The sequence below is a fragment of the Neolamprologus multifasciatus genome, chromosome 13, assembly GCF_963576455.1.
Source record: "Neolamprologus multifasciatus chromosome 13, fNeoMul1.2, whole genome shotgun sequence".
NCBI classification, from domain to species: Eukaryota; Metazoa; Chordata; class Actinopteri; order Cichliformes; family Cichlidae; genus Neolamprologus; species Neolamprologus multifasciatus.
Window position 1 is genome coordinate 24,088,155 of NC_140451.1, and position 26,755 is coordinate 24,114,909.

Sequence of the window (26,755 nt, forward strand, 5' to 3'; positions counted from 1 at the left end):
TGGATGTAGTTACCATTACATCACCCATAGTTTTCTGAAGTCCTCTTTGAAGCTTTGAGATTTTTACCATTGCCATCATGGTTTAAAAAATGTGGCTATGATTAATGACTGATCCTTTTTTTAAGCATAGTACAAGATTTACAAAATATTCTTATTTCTTATTCAAACTAAATTAAAATGAGCGACTGAACCCATAAACACGTCAGGAAAGAAATGTTTGCTCCTGTAGACTTCTATAGGCCTGTATGTCTTTCAAGACTCTTTTGCATTGGGTTAATTTTTGGCTTTGGGAGCTACATCTGTGTTGTATACGGTCTATGGCTGAAGCAACACGTTTCAAAAGGTGCAGCTTTTACTTTGAAGGCGTTGCACTCTTTACAGTTTTAAAACCTCTTGGCGAGTAGTCGGCAAACGCAGACAAGTCAGTGTCATGCAAACTTGGGGCAACTGTAGCAATCTACTCATCGTATACTACTTTGCTATCAGTTTCAGAGATGGCAAGCAACATCCAGAATCCTCTCACACCTGGTTTGAAACTGCTCCTTTTTCCACTGTGACTGATGGTTGCCAAGTGGTCTCCAACTGGTCTCTACGCCTGTGTGACAGGAGTCTTCGTTACATCCAAACTTTGAGTATACTGAGTGGAAAGAGTTTATTTTACTGCTTATGAACATAATTGTTTTATCTCTAAGAGTGAGACCGTGTTATTGACTCATTCAAAAGTTACATAGTCTCACTTTATAAGGGCTTTGGAGCTGGCGCAAACATGGAAACAAGCTAGCCGAGTCAATGACAGTATCTGCCTTTGAAGTGTGCACTGTCCACACGCAAGTCGCACTAATTCACTCGAACCATTCAAATAAACCCCGCTCACCATGAAGTATTCCATATTTTCTTGTGATTATCTTTGTTGTTTGTCAGTAGACTCTCCACGAATGTTGTGAATTATATGATGAAATGAGTGCAGCACTGTGGCAACAGCAACTTATTTTTCTATTCTTCAACTTACTGTTCTTTTTGTAGCCACATCCAGTCAGACTATCACTGTGTTTATACAGTAGCATCGATGTGGAGCAGAAGTGAGCTTTGGCAAAATGATAGACTAGTCAGTTATAAGTTACTTACGGGACCATTTATTCAGCTCTTATGAGCCACTTTTAATGTTCAGTTGAGGTTTGATTCAGATCTAAATTATTTTTTAACTTTTTTTTTTTTTTTTGTCAGGAAAAATTTAGCTCCTGAACTGAAATGGAAGTGACAGTAGGATGGTTGATGGTGTTTGTGTGTGCTTGGGTGTGTGTGTGTGTTTTTTCCTTCTTCCCACAGTGCATCATGGCTAAAGAAAAGTTTATCAATTGATGTCGGTTTTGTGTGTTCCCTCAGTTGGATTTGGTGCCTCTTTATGCTTCTCAACAGACCTCAAGATCTTGTTTTCTTGTCTGTCTCACTCTCCCCCTGTCAGGCTTACGCGTTCTCTCTTTGTGACATCACATATACAACTCTGTTATTAGCCGTTAGTGGAGAGAAGGGCCAATTTTACAGCAAAAAATTGCACTGATGTTTAATTCCTCCCTCATATTGTCTGTTTTGTACCTCTTCCGGAGGTGTTTGAGCTACTCTCGGAAAGAGATTTTGTCCGTGCGGGTACTGCTCGAAGTTCTCAACAGTTTTAGGCAATCACTTCTCTCTTTATTGATTTAGATGCCTAAGCCTCTTGCTTTATGTCATGCCTTTGTAGATAGATCACGGTCGTCGAGAAATTATCTGCAGGTGAAAATTAAAAAAAGAATTTTACCGTCACTTTAGGTGATTAGAAAAGTGACATTTTTTTCTATTCAGCATGCTTTGTGCTAAATAAATGAAATAATTCAGTTATTTGCTATAAACGATACTGTATGAGTATGTATTCAAGTACTGCAGTATGCAGACAATTAAAAATATGAGAAACTCTTTTGAGAGGTTCATATTTTTCTTCTAGTATGTTTGACTATAATATTGATGGTTATGGGTACTTAATTCTTATTTTGAGTGTCTCATGAATTACCCGAATGATTAAATGAACATCTTTGTATTAACAGATATGGTCAGTTATTTCCACATGCATGATTTGAAGAGAGATTTTACCAGGACAGTGCTTTTTAATCCAGAGTCAGGCTCAACTTTTTGCTGTTTTTCACTGGTTGCTTGACACGTCTCTTGAGCGAGATCCTGATTGCTTTATTTTGACAGGTGAAATTTAATCTTTGTGGTCACTAATGGTCCAGAAGGTGGTCTGGGGTGAGATGTATATTTAATTTGGAGCCTCATCCTGCCGCACTAAACAGATGTGACCTCCCTTTTCAGAATTAAAATGCAGAGATGAGAATAGTAGCCAGTTTAAGGGTGAAGTCTTAAGACAATAGAAAGCATCTCACTGTCTCCAGTCTTCAAGATGACTGCTTGTATGTATGACTTTGAAATTTATCAGAGGAAACTGATTGTCAGTTCTTAACTGTAGCATGTAAAGACTTTTATATCTTCTAGTTTAAACCCAACCTCATGTTGTAAAATAGCACTGGAGGGACTCAAGTCGTGTGTCACACAGTGATTTAAATCTGTGCTCCAAGAAAGAGAGAAAATTAAAAAGTATTAGGGAGTTTGGACTTTGTGAGAGATATTCAGTCATGCTTGTACTGGCTTTTTTTTTTTTTTTGCATGATAGAACAAGACAGACAAAATATTTGCATCCAGTTTAAAAACAAACAAACTAGGTTTAAAGAAAATTGCAGGGAGGAGTGTCAAAAGGAAAACGGATGATATATACTTGTGTACTTTTTTTGGTGAGATTTATTTGGGAAGATGGGAAGAAACTGCAAGCCTGACCTGACGTTATTAATGCTGCAGTCACACTAGGGAAAAACGGGGTTGGAGACTGAGGCATGACCAAAATTATTGCAACCGTGTGCCGTTTTGGAACCGTCTGCGTGTATTTATAAATTAGATGCCAATTTATTTGCAAACGAGAGTGACTCTAGTCAGCCTGAGTTGACTGCTGGTATTTCTTTATTTTCAATGCCCTAGCGTCTTGCTTTATGCCATGTTTTTGCAGGTAGATGAGAGTTGTTGAGCAGTTTTCTGCAGGTGAAATGGGTTGCCTGGTGGATGAGAGGCCGCTCCCCAATAGGCAACCTGTGAAATTGCCTCATACTTGAAAGTGGGTGCTGCAACCACTTGCAATCAGTCTCCAACCAATTGCAAAATATTCAGTGTATTCACCAGGAGACCATTGGTTTAGTTTTATTTTTGCCATGTTAATTTTTCCTCTAGAGTGACTGAACCATAAGCTAGAAATAAACCATTCTTTTCTTTTTTTGTAATAGCAGCAGGCTCCAGTTTCATACTTGCAGTCCCTGTTTTACTCTCATCAAGAAAAGAAAATAAGCCTATTTGCTGAATGTCACACAGTTTCTTTACGAAAAACAGCCTAAAAAAATATAGAGCTTTGTGGAATTCAATTAAATAAATAAAAAGAGGGAAACTCGAACTGCAAATGTCCAACTAAGTACAGAATAAGTCTCTGTGGTGGATGAAATGTGCCAAAATAATAATCATCTACCTTCCACTTTAGCGGAACGGGGTGAAAAGAATTGTTGGAATATAAAAACATCCTGATGAAACGCATTTCATGAGCTTTCTTTTCATGTTGCTGTTGTGGGTTTGTGTCACTTCTGAATCATTCACATGTAATCCAGTTACCCAACATGTAACCAACAAAACCATAATATAACGGGCACTGAACCTTTTGAGATGTGACTGATGTGGACTGCAAGCAACCAGGTCAGCCCCCAGTAAAATTGTACAACTCACTCACAAAAGAAACTTGCTATTATTTTTCATTTTATCTTTACTGTTGCTGTTAATTTATTCCAGTCAGAAGTTTTTCTGTCATTGTTTTTCTTTTTAATCTGAAAAGACACAAAAAAATGTTGTTCATCAGCCTTTAAGCATCATGTTTACACGGTGCTCAGTCTTGGTACACTTTGATCTACGGTTCTGTCTCTGTCTTTGTTTACACAATGACATCTTGCATTAAAAGAAAACTCCAACTTATGGTAACTGCCCTTGAATATCTGTAATTTAAATCGTGCTGCTAGAGAAAGAAATCTAAATGTAACAACTTACAATAAATACTTAATAGATTTTTGCCAAATGTGACTGTGTTTTTCTTTGAAGGTGTGGGAAATGGTGACTCTGATTTAAGGGACTCCAAATTGATTGTGTGAGAGACAAGGTCTGAAACAAAAGAAATATCCAGTGAGCAGCATTTGTGTGGACCAAAAGTCCCTGATGCCAGAGGTCAGGGTGATGATAGGAAGGCGGCTGTAACTCAAATAGACTCTCCTTCCAACCAAGGCATGCAGAAAAGCATCTCGTTGAACCTTCAAGTAGATGGGCTGCAGCAGAAGACCGCAGTGGGCACCGCTGACGAGTGATCTGAGGCTACGATTGAGTTATCAAAACTGGACAAGAGAAGATTGGATAAACGTTCCCTGGTCTGTGCCTTGATTTCTGCAGTGACATTTGGATGGTAGGATCAGGGTACATGATGAAGTGAGCGGCAAGTCGATTCATTTTTATTATAATTTCCCTTTTATTAATTATGTCAGCAGGGTGTGGTTTCCCGACTCAGCTGTAGGAGGGAGAGAGGTGGGGCATTTACGGGGTGGCAAGGACTACGTCTCTTATTTCATCAATTTATCATTTTAATCCAGAGTTAAATATCTTAAGTAACTATCAAGCAGGTGTACAGCCAATTTTGTGTAGGGATTCATGGATGATCTCTCTTTTGTAGCTTTTTAAGCCTGTTCCTCCATCTTTATACCTGAAGCTGGCCAGTTTTCACTTGTCTGGTACAACAATACAAATCGTTTTGCGGGATTTATCAGGAAAAAAGGAACCATTTTAAAATCCAGACTGCAATCTGTCCACATAGGAAATTGTGCAAAAGTTTTAGGCCACCACTTATTTCTTTGTATTTTTCTGGGGAAATGGGTGAAGCGGTTTGATGAAACGTGCAACGTATATGGAAATGCACGATATAAGGCAAAAGCACAGTTTGTACAATCCTAATGAGTTTGAAAGTCTATAATGGGTTTGACTACTTTTATTGTTTAACATAGCCTGAACTCTCTCAGGTCATCTGTCTCGTAATTTCTTCAAGTGGTCTTCAGGAATAGTTCTTAAGGCCTCTTGAAGAACATTCAAAGCTTTTCTTTGGATGTTGGCTACCTTTTGTTACATCCTCTGTAAAAAAAATTATTGCAAATTGCTTCAATAATGTTGAGGTCTGGGTTCTGAGGAGACCAATCGATGACTGATATTGTTCCACTGTGTGTTTTTTCTGTCCAGGTATGCTTTTAAGCCAGATGGATCAGCTAAAAGGCCAGACTCACCTCTCAGATCCTCTGCCAAGTCTTTGCTAGATTTCTTGTATTTTGCTTACGGACACGGCTTTCAGATACTGGTCATTTGCTTGCATTTTTTTTTTCTTTTTAGGTCTGATACTTCTTCTTTTATCCCCCGCTTGGACAGCTTCCTCAATTTCTTTCAAGGACACACTGCACACCCTGCAGAGACTTTTCAGCTAATAGCTCTCAGTCAATCACCTTGTTGGTTCAAAAGTACCAAATTATGTCCATAAAATTGGCCATAATTAAAAAAAATGTATTCAACAAAATAAATGGGAACAAATTACATGCTTTTGCAATGGTTGCTGGTAACAAAGTGGCTACACAGAAATTAAAATTAGTTCTTTGCTAAGATGTCACTGATTCATCTCTTGAATTAGATGACTTTTTTGTGCTTGAATGACTCATAGGTCAGTATTAGGTGGTGCAGCAAAAAAAAAAAAAAACCAAAAAACCCATTCATCTGAAAATGATCAGGTAAAAGGACAGAACTGAAAAACAGTGAAAAAGCAGCCAATGACCAAAGAAAGACCTCCAGAAAGCTTGGAGAACCTGGTGGTCAGCACTTTTACATGGTGCTGTACATTTTAAAACTTTTAGAGAATAAAAATGGCCAAATAAGTCTTTTATTCAGATTTAGGGGCTGTTTAATCTTATGTTGTGTTATGTTTCTTTGCAGGCTACCCTTAACTTGAAAACCAACCATTCAGCTGAGAACTGGAAAGTCCTTTTCAGGTTACAAATCCATTGGCACGGATCAGAGTCAGTAAGACTGTCAATAAGTGAGTCATCACCGTGATCATATCTCTTTCCTGTTGACTTGAGAGCCTGCCTTACAAGTCCACCTGGAAATGTTATCTGAATCAGGTGGGAGTTGGCATTTTTCTTTTAAAAAAGAAAAGATATTATACCTCGCTCAAAACGAGGCATACATTATTTTTTTAAATGAATTACGCATGAAGTCAAATAGTGTTTAACAGAGTTTTTGGGGAGATCATCTGACTAAAGGCCAAAAGGTTAGTAATCACATGCTGGACTCAGACATAATCTAGTTGCTTTTTTGAAACAATTCATGATCATTTAAAGTAAAAAGTTGAAACAACCTAATACACGGGGGAGTTTTGGCATCTCTGAGTAAGACTATATAATTAACCTGTGGCATTTTGATAAACTATACTTCCAAAAATAAATATTTCCTTCTGACACCCAGATTTAAATGAGACCTGTTAACCACAGAAAGAGGCCACATCGTTTAAAAATGTCTTTATTTTGATCCTCTGCATCAAAGACTGTGTTTTCAGACTTTACATTCAGACAACAGGGTGAGACCACATGCTGAGGACAGAGGAGGCAGGTTTGTGTGCATGGGTGCTCTCTCATACAATCTTCTTTATTTATGTGTGTATAACTCTTCATACAGTCCTGTCTGTATGTGGGCATGAGTATGGGCACTGTCACAGATGAGTTCTCTCTCTCAGACAGTCTTTTGATCAGTTGGGTCTGGAACTGTTGAGGCAGATGCTGAATCCTCCTGGGTCTTGTCTAATCCCTGGCTGCAGCCCTGCTCGCTTAACTGTGTGTCGTCTTTCACCGTGACTGCAGCGTTGGAATTGCTCGCGTCTATACTCTCATATGGCTCTGATGTCCACTGAGGAAGAAAGGAAGAGAGAGGAGGCCAGTTTCAGGCACAGGAGAGCATTCGCTGTTTGTATAAAGCAACGAGCATGTTCGAACACAACAAGAATATCAGACGGCAACTCTGATCGTACCACTCAAAAGTGTCAAATGATGCATGAGAGTAAAAATCTGATTTTCACTTTGTTTTTTCCTCTATTTTAATTCTGGACTTTATAATTTGGGCTCCAGGAGTACAAAACAACTGAAATGAGTCTCACTTTTTCAGCTTTCTTCAACTTTTTTCAAAACTTCCATCAGTAAAAATATGGGACTCTCTCCACTGGAAAAAACAAAACAAAACACATTTTTTGCCATGCACAAATTTTGGGGTTATGTTAAAATTTAGACTTAATAACTCAAAATTTAAAATTCTTTTCTCTGAAGTTTCAGTTGGTAAGTCTAAATTTGGAGATAATAACCTGAAATGTTGACTTCTGAATCTTAAAGCAATTGTTTTTCCAGCTGCTGAAACAGGCTTCCACAGACTGATCTGTAGTTTTAGAGCAGCCTGAAGCCTGAACATTTGGCTCACAGAGACTCCTTGTAAATCCACTGACATCCTTATTTGAAACCCTGGTTATCTTTAATATGAGCATCCACCTTAATAACAGTGAATACATGGCAGAAAATAAAGAAAAGCAGAATACGGGACTGTGAATAAATATACGCCGCCCCCCTTCCTGATGCATTAGTTTTGTGCATATTTTCACACTGTTGTTTCAGACCATCAAACTAATTTTACTATTAGACAAAGTCATACAAAATGCAATTTTTAAATAATGATTTCATTATCAATCAACCATTTTTAAAAAAAAAAATACCCCCCTGAGTGGAAGCTGAGTTCCATTTCACTAGCAACATCCAGGCGTGATTACTGCCAGACCTGCTGAATTTTTAACAAATCACTTAAATAGAACGTGTCTGACAAAGTGATGTAGATTAAAAAGTCTCAAAAAGTAACAAATCATGCCACGATCTAAAGAAACTCAACTATAGATGAGAAACAAAGTCATTGACAGCTATAAATCTGAAAAGCTTAGAATAGCATTTCTAAGGCTTTGGGACATTTTCCACAAATGGTGAAAACATGGAACAATGGTGAACATTCCCAGGAGTGGCAAGCCTACCATAATTATTCTATATTCTATTCTAGACACACAAAAAAACTCAGACCAACATCTAAAGAACTCCAGGCCCCACTTACTACAGTGTCAACAAAAAAGCAAGAGACGGGCCTTGGAAAACGTCCAAGGAGAAAACCACTGCTGACCAAAAAGGATCATCTCACATTTGCCCCAAAACATCCCTAAAAACTTCTTGGAAAATATTCTGTGGACAGACACGACAAAAAAATTTAGTTTTTCGGAAGGTTTGAGTCCCATTACGTCTGGAATAAAACTAACAACATTTTATAAAATTAACACGATACCAACAGTCAAACATGGTGGTAGTTGTGTGAGGGTATTGGGCTGCTTGGCTGCTTCAGGACTGGGACTATTTACTGTGATTGATACAACCATGAATTTTGCTCAGGTTGTCCTTGAATCTCAAATATATTTGGATTATGCAGCAGCAAGTTCACCTCTGAATGGCTCAAAAAATCAATTACTTTTAAGGGTTTTCTTTCCCTATACTATATGAAATCATCATTCAAAAACTGCATGTCATATTTACTCTATTTTTCTGTCTAATATTAAAATTGTAAATCCACTTGAATCTTCTCAAACAATAAAAATGAGCTGTGCTTTTAGACAGACACTGGATGTGAGAGAAATATCAGTCTCTTATCTATTGGCAAAAACTGCAAACAAGCTTCTCAAGATGTTGAACTTTTCCCTTAGTATTTAAAACCTCTACAAAAGAACCCCAGTGGTACAGGGTGTTCAAATGTTTTGACAAGCAAGTCAAACTAAGAAAAAGTTTGCACTTGTTTTTCTGTATATGTGTACATCTAACTGCTGCCTACCTAGTCTAAGCTGTGTTGTGGAAACTAGTCTTAAGTGGGTGCAAAATTCAGTTTTCCCCACCCACCTGTGTGGCTCTGCTGCTGGACCTATGCGAGGGCCCGATGGCGATGTTGACACTGGAGGATGACTGTGTATCGGTGGTGTTGCCCCCTTCAGCAGCGGACAACCCGGAGATAACCAGGCCGCTAGAGAAACTACGCTTCCCAAACAGCAAGCTGAGTGTGGATGAAGATGAGGAGACCTGGCACCACAAGGAGCGGAGATATTGCAGTTCTGTTATAATGTCATACAGTAAACACTAAGGTGATTTATAGGAACATCAAGAATCTCAGTTTTCAGATCTTCCATCTGTCGGCCATGTGTTTAGGCATGCTGCATTAGGAGTGTACAGTTCCTACCTGACTGGAGCGCTGCTGATGCTGCGCTGCCTGAAGCTGCGCGCTGATGCCACCTGCTCCTGAGAGACGAGGGACCTGGAGACAGACAAAAATCCTCTTTACACTCTTAGTAAGGGAGCACAAAAGCAGCTGCAACCGAGAAAAGTAAGCTTTTTACAATGTGTGCGTATACCTGGGAGAATATAGAAGCTATGGAGGTGTTAAAGGACAGCTGACTGTTAGACAGACGCTGGACAATCCCATTGTTGGAGCCCGAGTCCAGGATTGGGCCAGACTGGCTGCTGACAGGGGGGCGCTGACTCTGAGGCTGCACTGATCGACTGCGGTACTCTCTCCTGGCTGTAGAATTAAAAACGTGAACATTTGTAATGAAACGCAAGATTTAATAACCTAATGTATGACAGTGATGTCAGTCTGCCCCAGGGCAGCTGTGGCTACAACTGTAGCTTGCCTCCACCAGTGTGTGAATGTGAGAGTGAATGGGTGGATGACTGGACGTGTAAAGCGCTTTGGGGTCCCTAGGCGGGACTAGTAAAAGCGCTATACAAATACAGGCCATTTACCATTTACCATTTATAATGTACAATTTAAAAAGCACGTTATATTTGACTTCAGGATTTTAGTTTAGCTATGTGGCTCTCTGTGGTCTCTTAAAAAGTAAAGACACTGGTACATCTAAGTATTTGGACACCACCATAAAAAAACAAGATGTTAAATGAAGACTTTCATTTTTAATTCAAAGAGTTTAGCAAAAGCATTGCAGTAACTGTTTGGATTTTTATACACAGTCTTCCAAAAGTTATTGGACTAACATTTCCTTCCTTAAGTGGTGATCAAAGTTGTTATAATGTTATCAGAAGTAAATTGGGTAAATAGCTTTCAGAGTTGAACTAAAACCATCTAAAACTATAGCCGGTGAAAATTTCAACTCAAACACATGTTTTGGGTTGTTGGAAGACAAAGCGACAACACAGAGCCGTTTTGCTGCTCACTGGTTGAGATTTTGTTCCAAAGAAAATTGTCTTTTTTCATGATTCCTTCCAGGTTGATGAGAGTCCCAGCTCCAGATGCACTGAAGCATCTCTACAGCATAATACTCCCACCATGTTTCACTGTGGGGATGTTATTTGTTGGGTTGTACGCCTCTTCCTTCCAAACGTGTTTTCCAAACATGAACAGCATCTCTGTGGCCAAAGACCTCTAGTTTTGTCTCATCTGACCAAAGGGCGCACTTCCAAAATGCTTGATCTTTGTCCAGGTTGTTCTTAGTGTACTTCAGTATGACTTGAAGGCATCTCTTCTGAAGAAATCAAGATTTTCTTGCACCGAGTACATACCTGTGCAGGTCTCCATCGAGACTACAATTCCCAACCGGTCTAAGTCATTTACTAATGTCTTGGCAGTTGTTCTGGCGTCTTTACACACATCTCTCAGTAGTTTTATTTCCAGAGTATTTAAAATCTTTTGCCTCCTATCTCTGCCAGGTTTGTTCTGTACTGTGTGGCTCTCTTTGTATTTCTTGATGATACTTTTCAATCCTCTTCTTTACACTTGGAAAAAAGTGACAACTTTGTATATCCATCTCCTGCTTTGTGAGTATCGAAAATTATTTTTCTCAAGTTGAAACTGATTTCCTTTGTTTATGGCATGACACTTTCTCAAGTGACAGCTTGTAATCTGAAGGTTGTTGGTTCGAGCCCCGGCTTGGACAGTCTCGGTCGTTGTATCCTTGGGCAAGACACTTCACCAGTTGTCTGCTGGTGGTGGTCAGAGGGCCCGGTGGCGCCAGTGTCCGGCAGCCTCGCCTCTGTCAGTGCGCCCCAGGCTGGCTGTGGCTACAATTTAGTGTGTGGATGTGTTTGTGAATGGGTGGGTGACTGGATGTGTAAAGCGCTTTGGGGTGCTTAGGGACTAGTAAAGCGCTATACAAATACAAGCCATTTAAATTGCAAGATCCATCAGTTTTAACTTGATTTTACAAGTTTTGAACATTACACAGTTGCTCAGCATTGGTTTGTACTATGGCTCAGTGGGAGGTTAATAATTTTGGCCCTTGTATTTTTGTGTTTTCTGAAATAACCCTGTTATTGTTTGCAATTTTAAAAAAATAGTATGTTTAGAAATGCTATGGTGAAAATCTGTAGCTTTATAAAGACAATTTCATAGGGGGACTGATTATTTTTTCCTCATATGTAAATATCACAGCGTCGTGTCTACAGAATAATGGAACAAACTGTGTTTGCAATGGTTACGACTTGTATTAATCATAAAGTGATACAATTTATACCACTGGGTATGAAGTATCATGGGAAAATAAAGGCTTGAATGTGCATTCCGAACAGGAAGAGGATAACGCCTTTGTTATATCTGGTTACTGCTAACTTTCCTTGGGTAGTTGTGGAAAAAAGACCTGCTGTCAAAGGAGGAATAGTAACAGGAATCTGAAGTGCTTTAGAGTTCAAAAGCTGACCTTATTTTTACCTCATAAGTAAGCAGCCTATTCATTAGTTACATGTGAAAAACTGAGTAAATCCCATGCTTGTAGAAAAACCTTCTGCTGCACGAGTGACGTTATCGGTTTCTCACATAATTGTGAAAGAATTTTGTCCCACTCTTCTTTACAACATTGCCTCGGGTTATTGAGGTTTCCAGAGATTCATTTTTGTCCCACCACAGCATTTCAGTTGGGTTGTAGTCTGGACTTTGTCCCATTTTCCTTAATTCCTTTCTTTTTCGGGCATTCTGTTGGAGTTTTGCTGCTGTGCTTAGGATCATTGGTTTGTGGAAAAACCTAATTTCTTTCAAGTCATAGCTATGGGGAAAAAAAGCCTCATATTTGAATCCAGAGTACTTTGACACACAAAAGAATTCATAATGGACTCAAAAACCGCAAGGTTCCCAGGCGCTGTGGCTACAAAACACACCCAAATCATTACCTCTTCACCACCGTGGTTAACAGTTGTTATGAGGTGTACGTTCTAATATGCTGTGTTTAGTTTTTGCAAAACATGGTGGTTTTGATTATAACCAAACATCTCCAATTTGTCCTTGTCTCTCTACAGGACATTGTTCTGGAAGTCTTGTGGTTTGTTCAGATGCAACTTTGCAAACTTAAGCTGCGCTGCCAGTCTTTTTCTAATCAAACTGTCATTAACCTTAACATTTAACATGGTAAGTGGGGCCTGTAGAGTCTGAGATGTTCACTCGTCGTTCACTCCTCGAAGATCGTGGCGTTGTGTTAACACACACCTGAAGGCTCCAGACCATCAAACTGCCAAAACATCTGCTTTCATAGAGGCAGCCACACTTGTTGATGATCAATTAATCAAATGCATTTGATTAACAGCACCTGGATCTACTCTGTACGACCTTAATGCTACTGGGAGCAGTGCAGGTGTACTTAGTTTTTCATATGATTGCACAGAGTAGTCTTTCCTGCAGCAGGAAAACCTCTCCCAGTGAAAAATTAGTCTGATTGTATAGAACTATAGGAAAATGACACTATTGCTTAATTCATCTTTGACGCTAGTAAACACTTTTCTGATAGGTTTATATTCCCTTTGCTTGTTTCAAATATAATATAAAACTATATATTATTTTATAAAGCAGGGTCAGAAGGTAGGCAATGTAACAGACTATAATTTAGGGTGGGGCTTAGGCGGGGCTTAGGTTTGAAAAGTTACATAGCTTGACTTTGGTTCATGTGATTAAAAACAAACAAAACCCGAGCATTATTAGGTTTAGATCGAGACTGTAGTAGAAGAATTTGTACCAGCATTGCGGTGTCTGTGGCTGTGTGTCGTCCTGGCTCTGTGCTGGCTCAGGCTGTTGGATGTGACAGAGGATGGGCGGTTGTGGCTCAACGATGACGACCCACCGGCACCGCAGTCCACATCCTCCATATTCATGCCGCTGTTACAGCTGGTCAGGTTGTCCTTACGCACCCTGCAGAACACGAGCACACAGCTCTGATTTATTTATTCATGTCCACATCAGTGCAAGGGATGCGCACAGGCAAGGGGACGTTCAAAAATTTACAGAGCCTTAACTATCAGCACTGCTTAAACCACACACACACACACACACAAACTCAGAGATGTTACGTAACTGTGCTAACATATGTGGTGGTGGTGGTGTTCCTCTTAAATTAGTTAAATGTGTTCTGGCTGGGGAGGCTTGATCCATCTCCTTATCTCCTTTTCTACTTAGTCGAATTAAGACAACACCTCTCAGTCAAGGCGGATGAAACAGGCTTAACAAACTAATCTAATCTGAAAGGAAAACTCTGCCCCAAGAAGCTTAAGGGCAAACTGCGCAGTTACAAAGACACACACCATTAGCTGACCTGCAGAGGTTAATGCAGCGCCTGTACGGTAAGCTCTACCAAAGGTATTGTGTAAATGATGGAGAGAGAAACAAAAGGCAGGATGAAACTGGGGCTGAAGAAAGAGAGAGCCAAGAGAAGGAGGTTTCTGCATAGCAAAGCAGAGAGTTAAAGCTTTCAGCTTCCCTCTTACTCTGTAATCCAGCTGTCTATTTCTCTCAAACATGCACTCGCACTGTCCCTGTACATGTATTTAAAACTACATCAAGTTGGCAGAGAAGCCTCTTCGCAGCGCTCAAGTCAATATCTGTAAATCCACAGAGCAGGCAAGGCTCCCACTAAGCAGGCAGCCAGAGCATTACACTGCAGTTTGCATCTTATCCAGAGTGATTTATACTAAATGCAACCGGCTGAATAAGAGCATTAGGAAGCTGGCATAAACTGCTTTATCCCAACTTTTTCCTCTTTTGTCCCGGAGACATAAGGCCTTCTGTAACAGCTCAGAAATATATATAGATATGTATCAGATTTCTGATATGTAATCTTTGTGACTTACAAAATGCTATTAAGTAGATGATGCATTTTAGAAATCGCCTGGAGAAAAACAGAGAATATATACTTATTAGGAGTAACCACAATACTTTCGTACTCATCTCTGTTCTTATTCACCTCTTTGAAATGAGCTGGCAGCTTCTGTGGCAAACTAAAGGGTTATCAAGGCAAATAAAAATACAATCTTTGAAAACACCGAATAAGGAGACGATTTCAAACAATGAGTAAGTAAACAGTGCCATCAAAACAATGGTCAAACTAAAGCAAAAGACAAAATGATGGTAAAAAAGAGCTGCTGACACTTAGAGGCATTTGTCAGTGAATTTCAATGCATACTATATCAAGAGGAAAATCCATAACATCTGCATCTGATGCACATGAAGCAATTGCACCGTCATAAACTGCAACTGTCCACTGGGCATGTGATGGGCCACACTGAACATGCACCGTGTGCCGGAAAACTACTACAACTTACTTTCTGCAGTCTTTGCAGCAGATAATTAGCTAGTCCAGAGATTCAAATCTTCTCTCCTGAAATGATTTTGCCCCAGTTTCAGAGATGAAATCAACTAGATGATTAGAAGAAATATGAAAGTTTTTGTCCTCCAAGTATTCCAAATAAAGAGTGTGTTATTCAAGACTCCTCAGAGGCTCATGGTTCAACCAGACTGAACCCATGACCTTCAACTTCAACAGCATCATCTTCTTACCCATCAGAGAGAACTAAATAAAGTCTGTTTTCTGTTTATCTTTAGCATGTGAAAAAAAAACGAATTTTGAAGCACAGTCACAGGAAGAGATTTGGAAAAGGCTGAGCCTGGAAGGCAAGGATGAAAAAAGAATAACAAACTGTACTTTCTACTTAAGTGGGACAAAATGTACTGACCGCAGCCATTTAGAGCAGAGCCAGGAACGAATGGCATCCAGGCTTAAAGCCCCTCCTCCAATGCTGCGTAGCGTACCGTGTGTTCCCGCGTATGAAGTTGTCAGAGGTGACACGTACCTAAAAAACACAAAAAGAAAGAAAGGGAAACAGCGAAAACGTCTATGTGAGTGGGCTAAATACTTCTGTTGAAGCAAATTAAGATTTTTCTGTGTAATAATTTGGCACGCACATGGGGTAGCCGAGCGGCTGGTCACAAGAAGAGTTGACCATGTTCCTCAGTGCTTGCTTTGAGTTTTGGATGCTGCCTCGCTCCGGGTTTCGGTTCCTTAAAAATATCAACTCCTGCTGCTGTCCTGCCCAGAGGCCTCGCACACACTCCTTATTGATCTGAAGAGGTACGGAAAAAATAGAAACAATCATACAGGAGTACAAAGTCCAAACACGAGAGAAGAACCAGAGAACATCTTGTTTGTTTTATACAAAAAGCAATGTGTGAATATGACAATGCTGTGGCCTTTGTGGATTTTGTAACATTTAGGCAGCCTTAGGCCTTAGGATCATGGGAATGAGCTGTTCCTTTGTAATCATCATCTTATTTTAAGTGGTGTAAACTTTAAAATTGACCTATTATACTGATTTCTAACTCCATGTCAACCAGGTGCTTTTGGCAGACACCAATAAGCCTCTGGAATAATTCTGGATATGTGACCACTCTTCTTGGCAGAATTTGTAGACTTCGTTTACATTGGTTAGTTTCTTGGCACAGGACCTTCTTTGAAGTGTAGTCCACAATTTTTTAATACGGTTGAGGGCAGGGCTGTGGGAAGATTAATGTTAGCCTGTTTTATCAGTTCCAAAATGAGTTTTGATTTGCATTTGGGATATTTGTCCTGTTGGGACACCAAATTGTGTCCAAGTTTCAGTCATCCAGCTGTTGACATGAGATGATATAAAAATTGCAACAAAACAGCCCTAGACCGTGATGCTACCACCACCATGCTTGACAGCTTGTACAGTGTTCTTGGGTTTGAAAGCTTCCCCTTTACTCCTCCAAACGTATCACTTGTCATTGTGGCCAAATAGCAGAATTTCTCTCTAACAATAAAACATTTTGTCAGAACATATTTGGCTTTTCCATGTGGACAGCTGTAAATTTCAGTTAACCATGAAGGTGCTGATTTTGGAGCAGGAGTTGGTCGGTGCCCTCAATTTACATGCAGTTTAGTGACAAGTTTGAGCCTCGGTGGTTCTTAGGATTTGCCTGAAATTCACTTTTTCTCTCATCTGAGGGTGACAGATTGAGTCTTCTTCAAGACCTTGGCAAAATAGTGATACCTGTACTTGTACAGTCTTGGAATCTGGAGACCTTCCCAACTTGTGTAAATCTACAATTCTCCTTCTTCACTGAGTTCCTTGGACTTCCCATTTTTTCTGAGGATTGGTCAATCCAGTGAGTGTTGTTGAACAAATCCTTTTTATGCTGGCAAAGAGAAACTAAGACTAACACCAACATGAAGTTAATAGGCTTTGGCCTTGTCGAGTTAAACGACGCTGAAGAACTTTTAACGCCACTGATTAAAATATTTAACTGAGTGTTTGCATATATTTGAGCCTTTATATATACTTTTGACCCTGTGTGGATTAGAGAAAATCCAAAATAAATTCATACTTCCAAATCTTGTTTTTTTTTAAGTCATTAAAGAAGTATGCTGTGCAATCATTCCACCCTGGAAAAAAACACAGCTCAAAGAAATCATTAAAAGCCCAGAAATACCATGAGATGATGAGTGTATGTTATCCAGATGTGCGCATTTTCAAAAGTCCGTTTTACATCCTGAAGGGAAAGCAGCAACTCCAGAATCAAAAGTAGTTTGAACAGAAGAAATTCAAATTTGCGTGATTTATTTACACTAAGATTAAAAAGCAAAAAAAGGCCACGATTATGTTCTATCATACAGATGGAAAAGTGATGTTGTTGGTTTGTTTATTGCCAAACCTTTGAGACCAACCTTCTCCTCATAGGTAGGCAGGAGGCTGTCACACTGTGCACACAGCATTTAGCTGTTTAGCCATTCAGTCAGAAAATTAAACTTATTTTACCTTGATGACCTTGAAGCTGAGGTGGCGTTTGTACAGCATGATGATCTTGTACTCGTCCGTGCCATCATCAATCATGTGTCTCAGAGTGAGCAGCGTGTCACGGCTTGACAGCACAGCCTTACGCCAAGCAGGATCGCTCTCGTGGCAGATTACGAGGTTGCTGCGGTAGTTTGTGATGGCTTCGTACAGGATAGATGCCTCCTCGGTCTCTTCCAGACAGGTAAAGTGATCCTGCAAAAGCAGGAAAGTCATCATGAAGTGTTGAAGGAAATGTTTTCTCTATAATGTGTAATTCCTGTACAGTTTGAGACTAAAGGTTGAAAAGCTACATGCTCTCGCTTTACCTGATGCAATTTGAGGCTCATTCTGACTGCAGGAGCCACCACCTTCTGGAGGAGGTCCAGATCAGTGAAAACCCACTCATCCTTAGTGGCGATGCGGAAGTCGCCTTTAAACAGGGTGTTGAAACCGTACAGAAATGATTCCAGACTTTAAAGAGGAAGGGAGGGATTTGAGGGGGAAAATAAAGGAAACACAAAGATAGAGAAATAAAGCATGGATTATAATAACATATTTTAGATTAGATGACAAGACATAATAACACTGCAGAGTCAGAGGTATGTTTGAATGACGGGGATGTTTAAAGATTTATCCACTGGCTCCCCCTTCTGGTGTTTCTGTTTAGCACCGTACACCGTGTGTACAACATGAGACAGACGTTCCAATAACTTATGCATGTAATCTCAAATGCAACAGAAACATTTTTACAATATTTTAAGATCAATTTAGCGTAAGCATTTAATTTCATTGGTTTCCATTCATTTTATTTTAATGGAATAAGTTTATCTACTGCCAAAGTGCACAAAGGAGAGGAAGCAGACTGAAGAGGTCGACACTCTAACAACACACAGGGTTTTAAAATTAGATTCAGATTCAGATAACTTTATCAGTCCCAAAAGGGCAACTTGTTCGCAACTTACCCACAAAACCTACATACATGGTCAAACACACAATCTATAGTATATACACATTGTTAAGGTAGAGATCAGCAAAGAATGAGGTCAAAGCAAAACAGATTCTTAAAGAATAAATAAATGTATTAAAAATAAATAAATAGAAAAAGAAGAACAAATGCCTAAAAATGAACAATCACAGAAAAACTCATCTAAATGATCCCTGTAAGTAATCTAATAGCTGAGGGAATGAATGATTTCACCTCCTAAGACCCGAACTCTTTCATGGCATGCATTTTTAATTTTTCTTTGCTATTTGGGTTGATTAGGACCTGATGAATGTGAAAGCAAAGAATTACCAGATTGTTTTGTTTTTTTTTTACCTAATTTTTGTTTTTGGGAAAAATGAGATCCACATATGAGGACATTGGTTTCAAATTTTGATAGAACAGTGGCAGTATAATGTCCTCGTAAGTGGATATCAGGCCCTTTATCAGGTTAGGAGTCTTCTCTCACCCTCGTTCTCTGCTTCCTGCTGGAGCAGGGGGGCTAGGAGGAGGAGTTGGCCGTCCGACTGGGATCCGGAATGTGGGGCCTCCCTGCTGCTGCGGAGTCGGGGCGGTCTGCTTCTCCCCACCGCAGGGAAAAGGGTAACACAACCTGGGTCTGGGTGCAGTTCCCCCCTCCAGGGGCAAGGGTACCTAGACCCGGTTCGTAGAGTACGCTTGGGGAGTGTGATTGTGTGTACAGCGTCTCTTTATGTCTGTCTCCACGTTGGTTGAGTGTGGAGTAAGTGCATATGAGAGCATGAGGGTGGGAATGGATGTTTGTATCTGTGTGTGCCTGTATGTCTGTGTCTATATGTCAGGTTGGGTATCAGATGCCACCTCTCTGAGGACAGCTCAGGCCCTCCAAGGTTTGGAGGCCTATCTCCCCCCACCACTTCCCCTGCCGGGGGCGGACTCCCTCAGACATCGGTGCGTTGGTGGTTCTTTGTGTCCGGGGGTGGGCGTCCGGGTGCACACCGGCTCACTCCTTGGCGGCTGCTTATCGGGGCCTGGAGCCTGGGGCTCGCTTGGGCCACCTCGGAGGTGGGGTGCCCCCGGCCTCTCGGCCTGGGGCTCGGTCACTCAGGCACAGCTGGCTGCCGGCGGAGCTCACGGGCACGTCACTGCAGCCCCCCCTGGCTTCTGCTCCGTGGCTGCTGGGTGACCCCTCATCTGGGACTCTCCTCGGCTCTTTCTGGGACAGTGGCGCGGCTGCCCCTCTGTTGGTCTTCCTTGGTCTCTTGTGTTCTGGGGGCCTCTGGATGTCTGGAGTTTTGATCTCCTCCATACCTGCTTCATGCCCTGGAGGACGGGGCAGTGGCCCCCCACACCCTCTAGCAGATCATTACATGAGGGAACCTTTTAAGAAAACAAGCGCGTCCATGCTCACAGGTGTACACACGGGTGATCACACACACAAACTACACCCTTTTTGGCTCCTACCTCAATGCACACTGTGCTGTCGATCTTACGTGCTGCACAATAATGTTTAATATTTAGTAGTTACTGTCATATTCCCATATATCATTGTGATGTGGTTTATTGTATTACTCTCGTTTTCTTCTGCTTGTTTTCTTTTTTCTTTCTCAACAGGTGATCCAGGTGATCGATATATGTATTTATTTTTTTATTTATTTATTTTTTTTCTTCTGCTTATTCTGTTGGTTTTTGTTTTTTGCCCTTCTCCCCCGTCCCTCTTCTCAACTGTCTTTCTTTCCCTCTTTCTTTCTCCCTTTTCTTTCCCCCAGTCAAATCTGTCCCGTATTCAGCAAGTGAAAATAAAATAAAGAATAAAAGGTGAATCAAATGGACCATTACGGCAAAGCTGGGATGGTCAATTTGGTAAAGAAAAACCGTTGGGCATCTTTCTTCGCCTTTAGACAATAATTCTGATGGCAAAAGAGCCAAACGGGACAGGCAAAAAAAAAAAAAAAAAAAAAAAAAAAAAAAAAAAAGGATATCAGGCCCTTGTAGAGAAAAATTAAGTATTTTGGTCGAGACATCCCAAAATGTGATGTCCACATATGTGGACACCAGGTCCTAGGAGGTTAAAGTATTTCTTAACAATTACCACAACATCACTGTTGACTGCGCTTTTCCTGTGTCCTAAAACACCCTTCAGCTAAAGAAATGACACATTGTAGCAAATAAACCAACTAAAAATTCATAATATTCCCATAGAAAAGTCACATCTGAATAGATTTTAAACACAGTCAAACATTTCTACATGTTTACAGCTGAAGCACATTAAGCAGCTGTAACCGTCTTACTGTTACATGACGGCACCTCTGCCTTTCTTGTGTAACTTCAGCTAATGGAGGCACAAATAAACACTTTGCTCACACAGAGTTCTATGAAAGACTAATGGGCTACCAAATATTTGCTCAAAGTGATGAGCATAAGCCTATGCTGTATAAAGACCTTAATAATATTTCCACACAGCTCACTTCACAGAGGGATTGCAGGCCAGCCAAAAACAGTCATGCACTCTAATATTTCACTGGACTGCCTTCAGCTTTGATAGCCTTTAACTGTCACAGCATTTATTTCTGACCACAATTGGATTTATTTATTTATTTAGTCAAATTCTTTCATTGATGATGGGAGAGTCAGACTGCTGCATGAAGTCTTCTCTGCCAGCTGAAACATATTGATTAATGCAGTAATTATGCAACAGAGGGCTTTTATGTATTCGCTTTGTTAAATCCAGGTGGTGACCATTTTTGTGGCCAGGCAGTGTATGTGTGCTGTTTTTGAGTCAGACAGGCTTACCTGTTGGACATGTTGTGTGACGCAGTGCCAAGGGATCTCCTCCCCAGGACGGAGAGAGCATAAGACAGAGTGACCAGAGGAGAGTCTTCATCGCTGTCCACAGGCTGGATATAAGCACAAACACACGGATGAAGGCAATGGCATATGGGCCAGAGATAAAAGTAAGTACAAATTCAAGCATTATGAGTGCTGTATGACAATTTGCAGCGGTTTATTTTCACTGTGCAACTCTTGCTTTCTTTCTTACTCATGTCAGATTTCTAAACAAGTAAAAGCAGAATGACAATAAACAAAATTCCTTAAAGGAGACGTAAAACATTACTGTTTCCAGCTTCTCAAATCTGAAATATATTCTAGTTTTTCTTCTTCTTTCAGCATTTTAAGCGTTTGGGCTCATGACTATAACCACATTAAGTTGCAGCAGAGTGTAAACTGAAACTCACAAGACGATGTTTAATAGAACAGTCTTAAAGGGGCGTACCGTCTCCATTTTTCCAGCACAGTGCTGGATCCACTCCAGGTAAACGTTGCAGAAGCTGGCGCGCGTCACCCCCTGCAGGCAATGCACATAGTCCTCATCGATCTTCACGCTAAAGACCTGAGGGTCGCGCTCAATGTGGTGCCACTTGGTGTAGGACTGCAGCGCCTCCTGAATGGTGGCATCCTTGAGCCATGTAGACAGTTTGGGAGAGTGGACCAAGTAGTAGATGATACTCTGAAAAGGAGATTGAGAAAGAACGGGTCAGTAAGTAAAAACATAATACTCTTGTACGTACTGCATTGCTCACGATGTCTAGAGTCCCTTATTGCCATGCTGCTATTTGTAATGGTGATTAATGCATAAGATGCTAATTAATTTGTCATTTAAACTGCTTAACCTTTGTGCAGGCAGCTCTTTAAGAGCCTTTTGAGACGAGCTGAATGTTCCATTTTCAGCCTGCCTCTGAAGTGAGGCTGACTGAATGCATCAGGGGTGAATGCATTATTAAACCGTGCAGGGTTCCCTTTAATAGCAGAGATTCATTTGAATTTATTTGACATGACAAAAATCTGATCTTAAGTGGAAAGCAAATTCCCATGTAAGAACAGTGACTGCAGGTTTCTCTGGAGTCAGTCACATGTTGCTGTCAGCGAGCCGAGCCTTTTTGTCCATCATCAGTGTCTAACCTCACAAATATGCTTCTGGAAGAATGTTCAAAAATTCCCATAAACACACTCCGAAATCTTGAGGAAGGCCTTCTCAGAAGAGTTGAAGCTGTTTCAGCTGCAAAGAGCGGGCCAACGCCATATTAAACCCTTTGGATTAAGAACAGGATGTCATTCAAGTTTGTGTGCGTGTGAATGCAGGCGAGCAAACACTTTTTAGCAATATAGTTTGAAATGTTTCGATGCCCTGTAAACGCACATACTCTGTGATTCTGGAAACTTCAGGTTGGAGTGTAAATGTACCTTTAGGTAGTAGGTGATGAGCAGCTTTCGAAGATCGTACACTTGCAGCATGGTGGCAGCATTGTTCTCACTGATGCTGTAACCCTCCAGCAGGTACTTGGTGGCCATCACTTCCCAAGCCAGCCAGCGCAGGTTGAAAGCAGCGTTGCATGACAGCATGTGAGGCAAGTGGCCCGGCTCACAGCAGCAGCATGCGTCATCTTCCTCCACGCCCTCTGTGATGGCCTCCACCTCGCGCTGCTGACAGTACGTCCCTGGGATAGAGACATGGAGTCATAAGTAAAGCAATAAGATATCTTTGCCAGGGACGCGATGGGATGGCTGTACTTTACCTCTGAACTCTAAACCCCTCAGCTGGAAGGTGACCAAACCATTGCCAATCTCTATGAGGTGGACCAGGGCGTTGAGGTAGTCAGAAGCCAGGATGAAACAGTCCCCAGCGCTATAGTTGCCCCATCGGCCCAGCATGAGGTCACCACAAAGCGAATGCTGCAGCGATCGAGTCAGGTACTCATAAAAGATGGAGTTTAGGTTGTTATCGTCGCAACCTGCAAAAGAAGAGCCAGAAAAACAGATCAAATGTGCTTGCTGCCTTATCTGATACTAAAATACAAGGTGTTCTTTGTGTTGGGGGAATGAAATAAATTAAACTAATTTGATAGTCCAGTTAAAGCTCACCTGTCTCCTTGTCCACCTGGGACACCAGCCTGCTGTTGGAGTTATCAATACGTTTTGTGCTGCAAGGAACACACAAAGAAGCATATCTGTGCAACATTGACCAAATGTTTTTCCTGTATGTGCTTATACATCAGGTTAAAAGCTGATAAAATATATCATGCAATCCTGTATGAAGTGTCTCACTATAAAACTACTGTATGCTTTTATTTCACTTTATTCCTGCTCTGCTGTGACTGTTCTGCTATACTTTCTGTGTCATGTTGCATTGCTGCTCATCTGAGCTTCACAGTGACAACTTGAGCAAACACTTCCTATTTTCAACTGACTCCAGCTGAGGTGATGCTGTCAGTGATTTCAAGGTTTCAGGTCGAACACTGACAGTGTCACCTAAATATAGTCGTGGGGTAAGCTTGCACATGAAAGCTGTGCGAGTATTTCTGGCGTGCTCTCAGGGTGCTGAATGCGTGCAGTCTCTCACATCAATAAGTAAGAAGGAACAAAGACACTTTATTGTGTAAGCAGCCAAGTAAGTGTGAGACAGAAGGGGAGCTCAGTTCAAAAGACAAAGATTGATTGCTTCTTCAGTAAATGAAAAAACAGATGTGCAAATTACAAACTGGAGAAGGAAGTCACGACTCAGTATTTATCCTACCACATAAGCCCATTTAACCATGTAAAAGCCTAATCAAAGACAACTTCTACAAAATGAGCTATAGGGCCTGGACACCTTGTAGTCACTCAGTTGATCATGTGCTCCTCTATATATCAAACTTTAACAGAGTGGGCCAAAATTCCTCCACAGCAATGTGAAAGACTGACAAAGTCATACAGAATATACCTCAAGTTATTGCTGCTAAAGGTGGTACTATAAGCTATTGAACCCTGAGGTATAATAAGCTTTTCAAAAAATTGCATAGACATGTGAAAAATAGTTTTTTCACAACTGCAAATCTTTTTTTTTTTTTTTGACACAGCTGGGTATTGTAGTTTTTTAAGTTACTCTAACTGATGAGGACTATTTTTAGCCACATTTGCAGCTGGACTGTGCAATTCAAACTTGGAAAAAAGGCCCATGCAACAGAATAAAAGTCTACCTCATTAGTTTGTTTTAATTAGAAACGACAGCGCTGCAGCACAGAGAAAAAAAGGCTATTTTAGTACAAGCTAAACATATTTATTTTCATGAGCTATACTAACAATGACCTGTTCTTTAATTTTCAAGAATTCCTTAATCAGGACCATTTGAGAGACCGACGCACATTCACTTAATTTCCTCATCAGGCCCTTACTTGTAGTTTCTCTCCCAGAACTTAATGGGCCTCGGATAAGAGGAAATGAAGATGGCACTGCCCAGGAAGGGGGCGAGTGGAGTGTAGAAAACTGTGGTGAGCAGAGTCTGGAGCAGCAGCATGGCTGAGTCTAGACGCACACACACGCCAGTCAAGGAAAGTAAAAACAGGCACTGATGTACTTTCACACACATGCAGGTCTTAGAGAAAGGATACGAGGCACAGCAAACGGCTGAGCAAAGGCATGAAAAGCGCTGCCCCAGGCGATCTGCCAGGGAGCGATGTAAACCAGGATGAAATGGAGTTTCAGCAGCAGCTCACGCATCTGGACAGAAAGGGAAGCACACAGTCAATCCTCTGAGAGCCGCACAGCAGCGACAGCCTTATTTAACTGCCTAGCTTCATATATGCTCTAATTATTCTGCAAGGTTCACCACAGGCACATATTAACAGAACTGAAGGTTACATATTTCAGTCACACTTTCTTTGGTTTCTATCAATGGCTGCACATAAAACACACAAAAACACACCTTTCAATCGCAAATAAAAACATGTTTTTGTTGCTCTCAATCAGCTTGAAGTTACTATTTTTATTTTTAAGAATCACTTTCAAAAGGTTTGTCAGCAGATTTAATTTTGATTATTGTATTTTCTCAGACTTTACCAGAGCATAACTAGCACTCTCTGTTATGAGTAACTACCCTTTGCAAACTTGATGAGTAAATTAGCAGTTAGCATTCAAGTCTCAGCTGTTGTGTATAACAGTTTCTTTGTGACCTTGTTTCTGCTTATCACAAATATCTGCTTATTTCTATACCCACTAAGTATTGTATACGTGTAAGATGACTGTGTTTCAACCTCCTGCATTCTCTCATGTGGTCCTCCAGAAATCATCAGTGGCTCTTTTACCTTGTGGAACACAATGGACATGATGAAGAAGTCCAGCAGGAAGCTCTCAGAGGCACGTGGACAGTCAAAGTGAAAGAAAACAAGTGTAAAGAGCAGAGTGAGGAACTGGAAGCTGGGGTTGCAGAAGGATGAGCGCAGGAGTTTCAGTCCAGCGACTGTCGTCAGGAGAACATCACAGCTGAAGAAAGCACAAACAAGGGCACAAAAAAACAATTAAATCCCCCTCCTTAATGGGCTCTGTACTATCTTTTCATTATCTAAGTGGATAAGCAGTCGCACCAAGCTGACTGTAAATTTTACCAGTTAACCCAGGACGTCACATAAAAGGATTGATGTTGGCAGAATCTGATCAATCAAAGATCTACCGTATAAATAAAGTAAATGCTGAACCTTGGCCATCGTTGCTCCAAGGATAGGGTTATCCCTTTGTATACTCCTTCGTCAAGTGTCAAGATGCAAGTGCATCTTCTTAAAAATGTTTGCTTTTACCTTCAGTGAGATATTGTGTGGCGATGGCTATCGTACACGAACACTATTTAAGGCTGTGATGAATTGTGAAGAAAAATAACTTCTGTAGGTCTCATAGTGGACATCATGTTCAAAGAGTGCCGTGGTCCTTAGTAACTCTTAAAACCACAGAAAGCAGAAGCTCCATCATCAGTGCTTGTAGTCAGGGACTGGGTGGTGTTGGTGTGATGTTGTTGTTCCATGATGAGTGTGTCTCAGAAAAATGTGATGCTTGGAAACAGAATGGAGGAAACCTGATCAATGCATTTCAGCCTGTTGACCCGGATGAAGGGCACAGGCCAAATGCTGTTCTTTATACAAGTGACGCTGGAGACGTGACTTCTTTGGGCATTTGTTTTTCTCTATGCACCTTGGAATTAGGTGAAGTTAAGCTAGAAGCCTCCATTCAACATTAAGATGTTGTTTTGACCATGTCCTTTTAATTTGGACTGTAAATTAATTCTCATACAGCATTAAAATTCCTATAAAACTGTTTGCAGCCAACAGGGGGAAAAAAATCAAGTTCCATCTAAGAATCTAGATTTATAATTGCTGCTCATCACGGAAACATAAAGGCATCAGACACTAAAACTTTAGACCCGCCTACCATCCCGAGGGGTCTCCCACGAAAGTTGATGTGATTTTTCAGAGAATTAATTGGTCAGTAGGTGGTGATTTCAATTTAAATTAACCTTCTCCGGAACAGGTTAGGTTCGGAGCATAAGTTACCATGGCAATATACCATGGTCAGTAAGAAGTGAACCACCTTTGTAGTTCAGCAAACCCAGGGTTAACCCTGA

At 40.7% G+C, this 26,755-nt stretch overlaps 1 protein-coding gene across 1 annotated transcript in view; it reads right to left on the reverse strand.

Moving 5' to 3' along the window:
* Positions 1 to 6,695: 6,695 nt before the first annotated feature.
* The window catches only part of pcnx2 (pecanex 2), a 38,763-nt gene continuing 18,703 nt past the window's right edge, over positions 6,696 to 26,755 (reverse strand). The window contains exons 24-40 of the mRNA XM_085181816.1: positions 25,449 to 25,626; positions 24,756 to 24,864; positions 24,540 to 24,669; positions 23,251 to 23,309; positions 22,905 to 23,120; positions 22,573 to 22,826; positions 21,605 to 21,838; positions 21,124 to 21,227; positions 17,696 to 17,840; positions 17,352 to 17,582; positions 15,481 to 15,638; positions 15,252 to 15,368; positions 13,262 to 13,434; positions 9,662 to 9,828; positions 9,490 to 9,564; positions 9,156 to 9,332; positions 6,696 to 7,095 (exon numbers count right to left, since the gene is read on the reverse strand). Coding sequence (XP_085037942.1) covers positions 6,922 to 7,095; positions 9,156 to 9,332; positions 9,490 to 9,564; positions 9,662 to 9,828; positions 13,262 to 13,434; positions 15,252 to 15,368; positions 15,481 to 15,638; positions 17,352 to 17,582; positions 17,696 to 17,840; positions 21,124 to 21,227; positions 21,605 to 21,838; positions 22,573 to 22,826; positions 22,905 to 23,120; positions 23,251 to 23,309; positions 24,540 to 24,669; positions 24,756 to 24,864; positions 25,449 to 25,626 — 2,701 coding nt within the window. The 3' untranslated portion in view covers positions 6,696 to 6,921. The remainder of the gene's footprint in view (positions 7,096 to 9,155; positions 9,333 to 9,489; positions 9,565 to 9,661; positions 9,829 to 13,261; positions 13,435 to 15,251; positions 15,369 to 15,480; positions 15,639 to 17,351; positions 17,583 to 17,695; positions 17,841 to 21,123; positions 21,228 to 21,604; positions 21,839 to 22,572; positions 22,827 to 22,904; positions 23,121 to 23,250; positions 23,310 to 24,539; positions 24,670 to 24,755; positions 24,865 to 25,448; positions 25,627 to 26,755) is intronic.